Raw genomic sequence first — 15751 nt, 5'->3', positions numbered from 1 at the left:
AGTACACGACTCGAGACCTAATTCGACCCTAATTTAGAACTCGACACCAACCCCTAGAACAAGGGGTTGACCCCAACTCAAGACTCGAGACCTAAATCTCAACTCTTGTTCTTAACTCGAAAATCAAGATCTAATCTCCAACCCTAACTTAAAATCCATTCTCGATCTAAGACCCGAGCCTCGAATTTAACCTAGACCCAAAACTCGAGATTTGGTCGAGGACTCTGATGCAAGTTGTTATTTGCAAGTTGTTAAGTGGAAGTGCAAGTTGTTATTAGTTAGTTAAAATTCAGTTACACAGTAGAAAGTTTCCAAAAACAGTTAACTCTCATATGTTAGTTACAACATTAGTTGGTAGTTAGCTATGAATAACTATAAATACCAACTTGTAATACTACATTTTAATTCATTCATAATAATAACATTTCACTTCTTCTTCTCTTAATTCTCTCTATCTTGGCTATCTTCTCGGATTAGATCCCTAAACAACTACTCTGTTCCTTGAGTTCAACTCCTGGAATTGATTAATTTCGTGTTAAAGTGCATCTCTTTTGGTATCAGAGCAAGGCAATCCTCGGTATACCAGTTACTCGAAACAAGAATCCAGAGCAAGCTTTTGGAGAAATGGATGAAAAATTGTTTCAAATCCAAGAGTAGTTACAGAAACTCATGAAGGGCACTATGAGTTTCTGGTAATGCCCTTTGGTTAGCCAATGCACCTTCTTCCTTTCAAAACCTAATGAACTCAGTATTTAGACTATTGTTAAGGAAAACAGTTTTGATTTTCTTTAATGACATCCTTATCTATAGCAAGTCCATGACTAATCATATTGAGCATGTTAAAGCAGTATTTGATATGATGTTAAAGTTTCAATTATATGCTAAAATGTCTAAATGTGCATTTGGGGCGTCTAAGGTAGAGTAACTAGGCCATTTTATTAGTGCAGAAGGTGTTCTACTGATTCTAGAAAGATCATTGCAGTGTCCAATTGGCCTGTGCCTAATAATATCAAACAACTAAGGGGCTTCTTGGCCTTGCTGGCTACTACATGAGGTTTATCAAGGGATTTGGTTCAATAAGTAGGCCCTTGCATGATCTACTTAAGAAGGACAACTTTAGTTGGAATAAGAATGTACTGCAAGTTTTGAAACGCTGAAATAATCTTTGATCTCTGTTCCTGTCTTGGCCATGCTTGACTACTCAAAGCCATTTGTAGTTGAGACTGATACAAATAGAAAAGGTATTGGGGTTGTTCTAATGCAGCGGGGACACCTTATAGCTTATATCAGTAAATCATTAGCTCCCAAACATCAAGCAATGTTTGTGTATGACAGGGAATTACTTGCTCTTATTTTTGCTGTCTCTAAGTGGTCACATTACCTATTGAATAATTTCTTCATTATCAGAACTGATCAGATGGCACTAAAGCATTTGCTAGAACAAAACATACACACCGATTTTCAAATTGCTGGCATCTCCAAGCTCGTAGATTTCGATTTCTCTATTGAATACAAAAAGGGTGTGGATAACAAAGGTTGCAGATGCCTTGTCTAGTATTTGTGAATTATTGGCTATCTTCCTCCCTTCTCCTAATGATCCCTTATATGACAAGATCAAGGATTCTTGGTCTACTGATGTTTCTTTGCAGCTATTGATTACAAAATTGCAGAATCAACCTTTTAATTTCTTCACCTGGGGTAATGGTCAACTCAGACGGAAGGGCAGATTAGTAGTTGGAGCAGATCCAGAATTGAGGAAAACTACCATTGAGTTGTGGCATTCTTCTAGCGAAGAAGGGCATTCTGGTATGGACACTACTGTTTAGAGGTTACAATCCTTTTTTCTACTAAAAGTCACTTGCTCAGGATGTTAAACACTTTATCAATAAATATAATGTCTGTCAGAGAAGTAAGTATGATGTTGATGTATATCCTGGTCTTTTACAACCATTACCCACTCCTGAGGGTATATGGATTGATATATGTCTAGATTTCATTGAAGGGTTACCTAAAGTTCAGGGGGAAAAGGTCATTTTGTTGGTGGTGGATAGGTTGAGCAAGTATGGGCACTTTATGGGTTTGCAGCACCTATACACTGCACAATCAGTAACTCAAAGCTTCTTGGACAATGTATTCAAGCTTCATGACATGCCTGCTACTATAACCAGTGAGAGAGATCTAATATTTCTATGTACTTTCTGGTAGGAGTTGTTCACATTACAAGGAGTTTAGTTGCAAAGAAGTACAACTTACCACCCTCAAACTGATGGACAAACTGAAGTATTAAATAGGATCTTGAAAACTTACTTGAGGTGTTTTTGCTTTGATAGTCCTAAAGATTGGCCTCACTATCTACCCCTAGCTAAATGGTTTTACAATACCACTTATCATACAACTATTAAATGCTCTCCATATGAGGTGCTTTTTGGTCAAAGGCCTCCTATTCATCTTCTTAATTTGGTTGTAGAGTCATCAGTGGAGATGGTTGATAGGTCCTTAGCTGCAAGAGAGGCTATTATATGCATTCTGAAATTTCATATACAGAGGACTCAACAGAGAATAAAATCCTTAGTTGATAAGCACAGGTCTGAAAGAAGCTTTGAGGTTGGAGATTGGGTCTATTTGAAACTACAACCCTATAGACAAGTTTTTATTGCTGTAAGACCTTACAATAAACTAGCTGCTAAATATTATGGCCCTTACCCTATTGCTGCTAAGGTAGGGGTGGTAGCCTACAAGTTGTTATTGCCAGCTGATGCTCTAATTCATCACACCTTTCATGTGTCTCAGTTAAAAAGGTGTCATAAGGTATCTTCAGTCATCAATCATCCACTTGTCTTTCATCTCTCCCGTCCTTATTGTCTATTATTTGAAGCTGTGTTGGAAAGAAAAATGGTGAAGCGAGGCAACAAGGCTGTTGTGCAGGTGCTTATCAAGTAGACTAACATCGATGTTCTTCAGGCCACTTGGGAATTCCTCACTGATGTCCAACATAGGTTTCCCTCATTCCAGCCTTGAGGACAAGTCTACTCTCATAGGAGGGTTATTGATGCAAGTTGTTAGTTGCAAGTTGTTAAGTGGAAGTGCAAGTTGTTATTAGTTAGTTAGAATTCAGTTGCACAGTAGAAAGTTTCCAAAAACCGTTAACTCCCATCTGTTAGCTACAACATTAGTTGGTAGTTAGCTATGAATAGATACAACTACTATAAATACCAAATTGTAATACTACATTTTAATTCATTCATAATAATAACATTTCACTTCTTCTTCTCTTAATTCTCTCTATCTTGCTATCTTCTCGGATTAGATCCCTGAACCGCTACCTCTGTTCCTCGAGTTCAACTCGTGGAATTGGTTAATTTCGTGTTAAAGTGTATCAGACTCGATCCTTGACCCTTATCTAAAATTTCAGGCAAGATGGGGGTTTTATCAAAATCTTGAGAACAAACCCTGATCGAGGACCCACGACTCGACCCTAAATTAAACTATTACATTTAATTTTTTTTTTCTTTTATACAAGTTATGTCCTGAAGCAAAATTTTCTTAAAAAGTTTGCCAATATGAATTAGGTAGTGCTAAATGTATGCCTTAGGGTAAACATTCTCTAAAGAATACTTTGATCCACAAATTAAATTTTCATTAGATGAGTAACATGGATTAAAATTAAAAACACCAATTTAATAGGCAAAAATTAAAGACCAATCGAAATTGAGGCAATCTATACGAAAAATAGATAAATAAAATAAAAATTATATAAAAAAAAAAACTTACTACTCTTTATGTTAGATAATATTTTAAAATTTCGAACTAAACAGTCACATCTTCATAATTAGTTCAATTAGAGATTATTTGATTGGTGAATGTGCGTCCATGATAGACCTCTCTTCGACTTTTTATTATGTATATACATATAGGTCGAGTCGAGCTTATAAATTTTGAATACTACAACAGCAACAGCAACAACAACAACAAACTCAGTGTGTTCCCACAAAGTGGGGTCTGGGGAGGGTAAGATGTATGCAGTCCATGTAGAGAGGTTGTATCTGATAGACCCCCGGCTCAAGAAAATTTTGAATACTGAATGCTTAAAAAAAACAAAACAAAAAGACATTATATTATACCACATGATCGACTCGATATTTATACATAATCATCTATATATATCACACACACAAAAGAAAAAAATCATTACATATTATCAAATTTTGAATGAAGATCAATAAGGCTTTTCTCCAATATAATTCCCAGGAGGAAAGTAATTACAAGTCATGAAAACATCACCACTGTCACAAATAACTCTAGCACATCCAACTTTCCTTGTACTCTTCCAAACAATTTGTGTATAATGTCCACATAATTGTCCTTCAACACATGAATTTGATGCATAATCATAGTACTTTTGTTCATCAGCCCAAGCATTAACAGCATCACTTGGTGTCCAAGTATTTCCACTGCCCCAATAAATATTTTCACCTAACTTAAAATCACCTTCTGGAAATGAATGCATTAGTCTACAATCTTGTCTTCTTGAACTTGCCCACCATTTTGCATAATTTTCAAGATTTGAATCCCATGTTAAAGGTAATTCCATTTTTGTTGCTCTTACTAAGTTGTGATGAAACAAGAATTGTATTGCTTCTCCTAAGCAATTCCAACATAATTGTTTTGAGATTTTGTAGATTATTGTTTCATTGTTAAGTTTTTTTAGACTTGTTTGATCAAGTGGTGATGATGATTTTGAGGGGATTTTTAGGGTGTGGATTGAGCTGATTGATGAAAGGAAAAATAGGAGAAAAAAGAAAACAAGAAGCTTCATGTTATTTATTTATTTTGGTTATAGAGAGACAGATTGATTGTTTAATTCTTTGGGAATTGAAGTACTGAATAATGTGGCTAATGTCTTTATTATATAAGAGTTCCAGGAATATTTGTCCATGTGAGGAACAGATTTGTTAGGATTTACGTTTTACTTTTTCTTGGAAAGAAAATAAAAATAATCATAATTACTTTTACTTTTTTCTAAAAGAAAAATATAAAATTTTTTCATATTTGGCTAACCTCTTTTTAAGAGGAAAGGTCGTCTTCTCATACCATAACACGGTAGCATCCACAATATAGTCATTAATAGTCTTTGTTTAGGGGGAGACTTCTCCCAATGGATTTAATGTTTTCGATATTAGGTTTTATAATACGTAGGCCGATTGGCCAAAGCATATAATAATTTTATGCTTTTTAGTATTGTTTTTTTTGTCATCTGATTTATTATCTTATGATTTGTAAACTAAAAATTTTCGCACAATGTGCTCTCAATTTCGAACCCAACAGAGATGCACATATGTCTCAGTGAAGATGTGCTAGAGGATGACTATGGTGGATCTAATTAGGAGAGGTAGAGACAGATCGAAAAATTATTGGGAAGAGATGATTAGACAGGACATGTCACACCTTAGCTTACTGAGAACATGATCATTGATTTATGAAAGCCAAAGATTAGGATAAAAGGTTCATAGGTAGTCGATCATTGTCTAGTTTCTATATGGAGATGCACATATGTCTTAGTGAAGATGTGCGAGAGGTTGACTATGGTGGATCTAATTAGGAGAGGTAGAGGCAAATTGAGAAATTTTTGAGAAGAGGTGATTAGACAGGACACGTCACACCTTAGCCTTAGCTTAGATCATTGATAAATGGAGACCGAAGATTAGGATAAAAGGTTCATAGATAGTCGATCAATTGTCTAGTTTCTTTATCAATAATATATTTAGTATTCTCCTACTATCTTATGCTTCAATTTTATTCTTACATGTTGTGTGTCTTTTGCTTCAGTTATCGTACCGTTTGTTATTTTTACTGTTTATTTTCTCTATTATATCCTATATGGTTTCTTCACTACTGTATTTTCATATTCTTTTTTTACTAATTTTGATATATTCATTTGAGCTCAGAATCTATCGTAAGAACTTCTCTACCTTCACAACATAGGAGTAAGATTGTGTATACACTAACCTACTTAGAGTTTACTTATGAGATTACACTGAATGATCATTCAAACATCACCAATATTAGTGTCGAAAGGGAGCCTTAGAGTAACTGATAAAATTATTGCCATGTGATCAGGAGGTCACGGGTCCTTGAAAATAGACTCTGACAGAAATGCAAGGTAAAACTGCGTACAATACACCCTTATAATGGGATCCTCCTACAAATTCTGCGCTTAGCGAAGGACACTTTAGTGCACCGAACTGCCACCAATATTAGTGTTCCTTTATAGAAAAATTGCATGTTATGTGGGTCAATCATACTAATCATTTTTTGTAATATTGTATGGTTGTAAAGATAACAAAATAATGGTGTCATTTGACAATTTATGCAAAGAATTGGCCAATTTTTTGTCATGGCATTGATTAATAATTGCATATGTTGAGTCCGTGAACTTTTTCTTCTTATAATTTGCTCTATGTGATGGTGACAACTTGACAAAAAATGGTCCATTGAAAAATTTCTACATGACACTACTAGAAAATCGACACGTATCGTAACGATTGGAAGTTGGAACACATACGAAAGGTTTCAGGTACTATTTGTTGATGATCTCGATTCTGCTAGTCAGGACGAAATGAACATACCAGTGATCGGTTACGAGAATTGGACCATGCGCAGATGGCATCATTAGCAAATTTTCGTGTTTCACGATAGTTGTGGAATACATATGAAAACTTTTAAGTACTATATATTTATCGTTGAATGTAGAATATCTCGATTTTGCTAGTCAGGACGAAATGAACATATGAGTGGTTGGTTACGAGAGCAGGACCACACGCAGATGGCACCATTAGCAAATTATCGTGTTTCACGACAGTTGTGGAATACATATGAAAACTTTTAAGTACTATACATTTATCGTTGAATGTAGAATATCTCGATTTTGCTAGTCAGGAGGAAATGAGCATATGAGTGATTGGTTATGAGAGCTGGACCATGCGCAGATGGCACCATTACCAACTTGCCATGTTTCACCACGGTTGTAGAATGCATATGAAAACTTTTAAGTACTATATATTTATCGTTTAATGTAGAATATCTCGATTTCTCTAGTCAGTACAAAGTGGTCATGTGAGTATAGCCAAAGGTGCATGAGCGCAACTATCCCACTCTTGACTTGGAGTTGGCGTCGATAGTTTTTGTGCTTATGATTGGAAGGCGTTACCTGTATGGTGTTTGTTGTGAGATAATTACTGATTGTCATAGTCTACAGTGACCTTCAATGTCAAGTCACGCCCCACTCGGATAATACAATAATTAATAAAATATCTAATGCACAGATAAGGCCTATGATCACACGTCAAGCCCCCACTCGAGTGACACTGGTTTTGTGCATTAAAAACTAAGAAGTGGCTAAAGTTTAAATAGTTTTGAGTTGATTAGCAAACCAAAGTTGGCTATTTTTCAAATTCTCCCATAATTGAGGTTCAAGCCCAGCCTAACTAGAGGCCCAATTTAAAGTGGACCGGTTCTAATCAGATTCAATATAAATGCTTCAAGTAGACCTTTATGTTGTCAGCTCAAATATCAAATTATTATTTTTTCGATTTCACATTCAATGTTCAGTACTCATTTTGACATCCGATAAATTTAAATTCCCGTCAAGAAAGTCCTACTTTAGAGGGTAAAGAGTAAAGACACCCTGCTAAAGACGACTTCGTTTCCAAGACTGAAACTCGAAACTCCAAGTTTTTCGTTAACGATGAAGAAATACTTAATTCTCACAGCAACATTTAGTGGTTCAATAATTACTAGTTACAAACTTACAATATATCCAATGAATCATTATGACCAATTTGAGGGCATAAGGACTATATAATTATCCATTCATAAATTGATTTTCTTAAAAATAATCAATAATTATGTTTCATGTATCAAATTATGGAAATTGGCTATAATCATTAAAAATTATAGTATCGTAACATGTGCACTTGAGGTATGGTTCTCCAAAGTTAAAGACAAATAGATAACAATAACATCATTTGAGTACTTCACATAATTAACCATATTGCTATTACTCCCTCTGGTTTTAAACGAATAAGCTATTTTGACTTGACACATAAAATTTAAAAAATAAAGAAGATTTTTAAATTTTGTGATCATAAATTAAATATCTTTTAATCTTATAATTTTAAATATGTTACGTGAAAAGTTAAAATTAAAATATTATTAAAAAAGAATCATTTTTTAAAAAGCAAATTAGAAAGAAATATAGATAGTAATTTTATTTTTTTTAAAACAAGGAATATCATTTTTCTAGTTGTATTTATTGTGCATGAAGTGATAGGGAAGTAAATGTGGATAGAGAGAAGTCACCGAAGGATGTAGTGCAGCGGATGATGTTGCTCCTCTCTTAATCAGAGGTCTTGGGTTTGAGCCCTGGGTATGGAAAAATGCTTGATAGGGAGCACTTTCCCTCAAATGGGACCCTACACGACACCAAATAAAAAAAAAGTGGATAGAGAGAAGATAAAGGTTTTGAAAGAGAGAATACATGAAAGATATGTGGCAATAAAAATCAAGAAATCGTAGTATTTATTTCTACCACAAAAATATGTTTCGACTTTGTCATTTATTGGGTCTACACACAATAATTATGAAAATGAAATGACAATCAATAAAAACAAAATGAAAAAAAAGAAAGAAGAAGTAGAGTATATAATATATCTTTTGAAATAACAATTTGGAATTCGATACTCGCTAGCTTGACTAATTTAGATTTATATTGATTGTTCCAGTCTTATTATAGAGAAAACACTTCTTAAAGGCTCGAACTGGAGCAAAATCATTAAAGTAAAATTAGAACACGATTCTGAGTATAATTAGAACATATTTGATATCCACTGATCTCTTAAACTCATCTGATTTGTATCGCGTAGGAGTCATCAAAGGAGAAAGCGTTTCATATAAGAGTTTCTCAATTTTAAAGGCTCGAATTCTACATTTTTAATACTGTTTGAACACAAAACTTTTAGTTAATGACATAGTTTTAAGAAATGCATTATATTTAAAATAAAAAATTGGAAAACCGAATATATTATTATTATTATTATTATTCTAAAAATACTATTATTATTATAATCATAAGAATAATTATAATAATTATATCCAGAGAGGAGCATAGTCTTCAAGAAGTCTTCTCTTAATTAGGCTGGCAATTGGTCTGCTTATTGTCAGATTATTGGTGTTTTATATATATATATTTTTTAATATTCATATTAAGATTCGATTAAATTCGAATTCATATATTGTAAGATTCATTTTTTAAGGCCGACAATCTCAACTATACTTTTTTCAATCTCGGAAGTTAAAATTCGAGACGTCTAATTATGAAGGAAGAGATCCTAATCATATGTTGGTAAACAAAGATATCTTAAAATATTTATTTTATATAATAATTAATGTTCTACTTTAGATTCTTTATAAACAAATATTATTTTGTAAAACCTATGACTATGTTATGATTTTGTTAATTATGTCCCAAATATTCCTCATCTTTCTAAATTGCCAGCTGTTGTTCTGACTTATTCCCTCATTCCAAAACATAGAAATAAAAAACAACAAAAAAGAATTGGAAGGATAGAAGAAAAGAAATAAAGTGTGTGAAACAACAGGAATATAATAATAGTAATAAGTAATAGTTTATTCATTTTAATTTGTTTGTTTAATTTTAATGTATGATTTAAGAAAGTAAGAAAGATGAATCTTATGGTGTTAAAGTTAAAAGATATGTAAAGTGTATTGAAATGTTCTTTACTCTTATCATAAACATGTTATGTGAAAAATTAAAATTTAAAGATTATTTAAAAATAAAGATTTTTTTTTTCTGAACGGACCTAGAAAAAGTTAGATATAAATAAATATAAAATTGAAACGAAGGGAGTACTAGAATAAGAATTGAGCTATAGAAGAGCGTACTGGAACGGCGGGTATAGGCATAGAGACACTGATCTAAGTTGCTCAAACTCTTTAAAAATATTATTGTACTGGCGCACTCGTGTCGAATCGTTCGAAAATGCGCTACCTTTGAAGGATTCGATATGCACTCAATGACATTTTCGAAGAGTTTGGAAGCAGTCTCTCTACCTCTACAGGATAGTGATAAGTTCAGCGTGCACTCTATCCTCTCTAGACCTCACTTGTGAAGTTTCACATAATATATTATTGTTATTGACATTTTCAAAAAAGTTGGAGCAACATAAACATGAATTACTCAAAATTCAATAACTTATACCTAAATTCTATATTTAAATTGAAAATCTACTAAAGAAGCTATGCATGCACAAGACATGGGCAAATTTAGTATATATATAAACTCGACTCATAAATTTCAAATTCTGAATTTATCTCGAAAGAAAAAGTTTTTTTTTTTTTTCATTTCCCTCTCAATGGCTTATCTTCTTCAGAAATGACAGACAAACAAACCTAAAAAACTTTCAACAATGGCATAAAAAAAAAAAAAAAAAAAAAACTTCCACATTAACATAAGTAATATAGTTAACTTTCAAATCATTGATATTACACTTGTTGTTTATTGATACAAAAATTAATCAAGGTAGTGAGAAATTTCCTTTCTCAGTCTCACATATCTTATCAAGAAACACAAAATTTCAAGAAAAAAAAAAATACAAAAAAACAACTCAATGCATTTTTCAAGAAAAAAATAAAAGTTTAGTAAGGTCTTTCACCAATGTAATTACCAGGAGGATCGTAATTACAAGTCATGAAAACACCCAATCCATTATAACAAATAACTTTAGCACATCCAATTCTTCTTGTTTCTCTCCATACAATTTGTGTATAATGTCCACATTCTTGTTCCCCATTGCAACTATTGTACCAATAGTTGTACGAACGTCGTTCGCCAACCCAGGCTGCCGCAGCCTGGGCTGGCGACCAACCGTTCCCACTTCCCCAAAAAATATTTTCACCATAAGGTCCATTTGAATGTATTAATTGACAATCATACCTTCTTTGATTTGCATACCATTTTGCATAATTCTCCAATTTTTTATCCCATACTAATGGTTTTAATCTCAATGCTGAACGTGCTGCATTTTGTGGTGCTAAAAATTGTTGAATGAAATTATTATTTGTGTATTTTTGCATAACATATTGTTGTTGTTGAGTAAGGCCATTGGTGGTTGATGAAATAATGAAGAGTAGCAAAAGAGGGAACAAAAAATAGTAAGAATTCATTTTTATGTTTTTATTTTTTTTTGGTTAAGTACTTTTGGTTTGGGGGGTTGGGTATATATAGTATATAGTATTTATATGAAAAAAAAAAAGAAAAAAAGAGTTGGTGGATTAAAGTGTCAAACTTATTTGGTGGCACCCATGTTCGATAATGATTACCACACTTGTGTTTTGTAGATTGAAAATTAAAAAAAAAATCATAATGATAAGAAAAGAATTTAGTTTAAAGAAATCTAATCCCCTTTGACCATTTATATTATAAGAATGTTTTTTTTTTTAATGTTTCCCTTCATTAAAAATAAAAAAAGAATTAGCTCAAACTGTCGTTAAATAGCGTGTAGCTAATAGAATTTTTGATAATCTATCCTTGATATCGTTGAATTGTCGTTGAATTGTCGTTAAATGGTGTGTATCTAATAGAATATTTGATAATCTACCGTTGGTATGTTGTTAAACAAGATCGGAGATGAATATTTTGTTGTTTACTGACAGAAGTTTTTTGATATCGCTAAATTATCGTTAAATAGTGTGTAGCTAATAGAATATTTGATAATCTATCGTTGGTATGTTATGAAACAAGACTAGAGATGAATATTTTGTTGTTTATTGATGAAGTTCTCCGTGTTATTTTTCTTTGTTTTTATAGAATGTCCATTTATGTGACAGTCTTTTAAAACTTGTGCTCTACAATAATTTTTAGATATTTATGTGGCTATGAATTACCTCGTTAAAAGTAAATCGGAATATTTTCAGTTAAATTATTTATAAATAAGAAATTGTGACATTATTTTTGGGTAGGATAGACTAAAAAAAATAGGAGACAAGTTGAGAAGAAGAAATAATAATGAAAGTATAGAATTAGTTTCTTTTATGGGATTCTTAAAATATATAATTTATTTGACATTTTTTGTTTAAGGAATATTATTTATAACATGCTCTTCACTACTAAGAAGCTTAAAAATTGAAGAAAAGTTCAGCTATTTAAAATAAAACTTTTTTTTTTGTTCATTGAATTTGTCTAGTTTATAGTGCATAAATGTAGACATTTTCTTTTTTCAACTTTACAAAATAATATAGAATTTTCAAAACATAAATATAGTATTTTACCTTGTGTATCCATTAATAAAGAACACAATTATTTACATATTCAAACAAATAATTGATAGCAAGATGACGTATTATTGACAAAAGAAATTAACTTATCATTAGTTTTGATTTTAATTAATCATTACTATATTTTAGAGTTTTACCTTATTTATTAAAAAAAATGTATGTGTATGTGACCATTTTCATATACGTGAATGGCTAAGACGACTGTTTAGTGAGTTCAAAATTTAATTTTGCAAGTATCTTAATATGTGTATAATTAAGGTATGACCCATTAATATTATTGAGTTTTATCGAATCATAATATAAATCCTAAATTCGCCGTTATGTCACACTAAAATATACAAAAACACGTTAGCTGTAGTTAATTAGTAGTATATTTTCGCCTTGTAAATATTGAGTGTGTGTCAAAAATCTTCCCCATATACTTACGATAAGTACCGGGACGAAGATTTTCTTCATGAGAATTTAAAATATAAAGAAGTAACCATAAAAAAAAAAAAAACGCTAGGAGATCAACATAAATTACATATATATTTTAAAAAAAATTGACCTACATTATAGAGATCAACATAGTACATATACATATAATGTCCGAGCTTTAGTATATAGAGTTGTTCGATACTTATGCTTTGATAACAAGCAGACATCACAGATTATTCAAAATATATATAAATTGACTCGAACATCGCATATATATATATATGGAAAAAAGGTGTGGAATATATCTATACTTTGGCGAAATTTGCAGTTACGCATCCTGAACTTTGCGGGGTCTTATGATCCCTCTAGACTAATTTTTACCTTATTTAACTGGCATATATTTAACACTTAAATCACTGCGTGTATTTCACGCACATTGAGCGCATGAAAAAAAATGTTTAAAAAGGCCAAGACTATTTTTTACCTTATTTAATTGGCATATATTTAACACTTGAACCACTGTGTGTATTTCACACATATTGAGCGCGTGAGAAAAAATGTTTGAAAAGGCCAAATATATGTCAGTTAAATACGGTAAAAAATTGTCTATGGGGGTCATAGGACCCCCGAAAATTTGAGGATGTGTAATTGTAAATTTTGCCTAAATACAAGTATTTTTCGCACATTTTTCCACACACACACATATCTATATCTATAATATATTAAAAGTGTGAAGACCTTACAAAAGTGATTTGAACTTTTTGTCCTTCATTAAAAGACTAATAAAATTGTCTTTTCACTATTTTTATAAATTTATTATTTAATTATTTTTTATTATATTAACTAAACTTCCTAAAATATATGAGACTTCTAAAATATATGGTAGGCGAATTAATTAATATTTCCTTCTATTAAACTTTCTAAAATACATGGGATTCCTAAAATATATGGTAGTAAAGTTAATTAATATTTTCTATATACTTATACTATATTAAAAGTGTGAAGGGTCTTACAAATGTCGTTTGAACTTTTTGCCCTTTGTTAAAATACTCTGCAATACACAAAATCATCTTTTTACTATTTTTTATTCTTTAAAATAATATTTTCAACATAAAAAATACAACATAAATTGTAATATTTATCACCCCAACTTGTAAGACTTTGATATCAACTATAATTTGTCACTTCTAATCGTCATAATACTCTTTAAATTTGGATAATAGTTACACAATTTGCTAACCTTTTCATGAGTGTGTGGATGTTAGGAAATTAAAGTCAATGTGGGAAACATATATTGTCCTTAATACCCTATATATAATAGGTTTATTTGCTTAATTTTCTGATGCTCAACTTTTTTTTATTATTTTTGTTAACATAATAGAATTCTACGTATATATATATATATATATCTTCTTTATTTTCATTCAAGTCGTCATTCATTAGGGTCGAAATGTTCGCTATTTTCATCAAAATTGAAACTTTGTAATCACTATTATATTATTTTATTATAATTTACAGGTCGTAAATGAATTTAAAGGTGATAGATAAATATCGGTCGGCTTTGAGAAATTTTTTTAGGTAAAAATTAGGTTTAATTGTGTTGTTATTATATCTTTATTTTGAGATTTTTTTTTGTGTTAATGTTAAGTTTAATTATATTATTTTGATATCTCTATTATCGTATTATTTTGTTATAGGTTACAGGTGGTAGATGAGTGTCAGATGGCTTTGAGAAATTTTTTGGTAAAGATTAGATTTAATTATATTGTTTTGATGTCTCTAATCATCGTATTTTTTTAGTAAAACTTAGGTTTAATTAATTAAATTCTCCAAAAAATATTTAATTTAATTATTATATTCATCTTTATTATTTAAACAAATATTCTATTTAGTGTAACATTTAAATTCAATAAAGTGAGATACACGCGCGAGGCGTGTATACCTAAACTAGTATATATATATATATATATATATTTATATATATATATATTGTCCAAGACTAATATGCCCAAAGTGCCTAAATTAACGCAGGTGAATGCAACCTAAATTAACGGGAACTGATTTTATGGGACATTATTATTATATTATATACTTTTTTTTCCATCCATTTTTTGACTTCTTTTTTGTACTCATAAAATCTTTAAGAGTAAGACAAGATTTAGTTTTGAAATAATTATTGTTAGACATGAAGAAACTAATCATTTTGTATATACAGTGTTATTTTTTGGAGAAGGTTTCAGATGCATTTTGTGCATTACTACATGCATAGGCACATTCAGAATTCGAAGTTTATAATCGAATTACGGGTTCCAAATTCAAGTCTTTTTTAGTTATTGAATTTTGAATTAATAATTTATACATATTAAATTTAAAAAATGATATTTTATGGTTTTATACATTGGCAAGTTAAATGACACTAATATATTCTCATGAGTTATGTGAACATTAATATATTCACGAGCTATTACCACCACTTAGATAAGTCACATGAATAACAATTCATATATATGAATCTATTAAAGAAAAGATTTTTAAACCAGTTATGCTGTATGGGGTGGAGTGTTAGCCGGTTGAGAACTTGCACGTTTAGCAAATGATTGCATCGGTGTTTTGTGTGATAGAAATGTGTCACCCAGTCTTAAAAGGAAAGTTTTATAAAGTGGTGGTTAAACCAGGTACGTTGTGCGGGGGTGGAGTGTTAGCTGGTCAAGAACTCGCACTTCCAGAAAATGATCAGTAATGGTATGAGGATGTTGAGATGGATGTGTGGGCATACGAGGAAAGATATGATCAGGAATAAAGATATTCGAGACGAGGTGGAGTGACATCTGTGGTGGACGCAATGAGGGAGCGAGACTGAGATAGTTCAGACATGTGAAGAGAAGACGCGTAATGCCCAAAAGACGAGGCGTGAGAGGTTGATTAGGGTATAACAAGAGGTAACGATAGGACGAAGAAATCTCGGGGAGAGGTGATCGATCGA

General features: G+C 31.4%; 2 protein-coding genes across 2 annotated transcripts; both read right to left on the bottom strand.

Annotated features, from left to right (window-relative positions):
• Positions 1–4085: 4085 nt before the first annotated feature.
• LOC107877494 (pathogenesis-related protein PR-1) lies at positions 4086–4891 on the bottom strand. The gene has a single exon (XM_016724144.2). The coding sequence runs from the start codon at positions 4814–4816 to the stop codon at positions 4217–4219; it is 600 nt and encodes a 199-aa protein (XP_016579630.1). The 5' UTR covers positions 4817–4891; the 3' UTR covers positions 4086–4216.
• A 1982-nt stretch (positions 4892–6873) lies between these two features.
• LOC107876988 (pathogenesis-related protein PR-1) lies at positions 6874–11293 on the bottom strand. The gene is made up of 3 exons (XM_016723787.2): positions 10743–11293; positions 8359–8471; positions 6874–7207 (listed from the first exon to the last, which is right to left on the bottom strand). Exons 1-3 carry the CDS (start codon positions 11239–11241, stop codon positions 7061–7063), a joined length of 759 nt encoding a protein of 252 aa, XP_016579273.2. The 5' UTR covers positions 11242–11293; the 3' UTR covers positions 6874–7060.
• Between the last annotated feature and the right edge of the window lie 4458 nt (positions 11294–15751).

The sequence above is a fragment of the Capsicum annuum genome, chromosome 7 (assembly GCF_002878395.1).
Source record: "Capsicum annuum cultivar UCD-10X-F1 chromosome 7, UCD10Xv1.1, whole genome shotgun sequence".
In the NCBI taxonomy this organism is placed as follows: domain Eukaryota; kingdom Viridiplantae; phylum Streptophyta; class Magnoliopsida; order Solanales; family Solanaceae; genus Capsicum; species Capsicum annuum.
Note: the sequence above shows the minus strand (reverse complement) of the source record. Positions and strands in the feature narration are given on the sequence as shown.

Excerpts from the sequence above, each read along its gene's own strand:
- LOC107877494 (XM_016724144.2), bottom strand. The coding sequence starts at position 4,816 with ATGAAGCTTCTTGTTTTCTTTTTTCTCCTATTTTTCCTTTCATCAATC.
- LOC107876988 (XM_016723787.2), bottom strand. The coding sequence starts at position 11,241 with ATGAATTCTTACTATTTTTTGTTCCCTCTTTTGCTACTCTTCATTATT. Across the intron at positions 8,472-10,742 it reads TTGTAATTACGATCCTCCTG|GGTCCCATTTGAGGGAAAGT; the intron begins GTAATTACATTG and ends GGTGTCGTGTAG. Across the intron at positions 7,208-8,358 it reads CCGCTGCACTACATCCTTCG|GTAACGCCTTCCAATCATAA; the intron begins GTGACTTCTCTC and ends AACACCATACAG.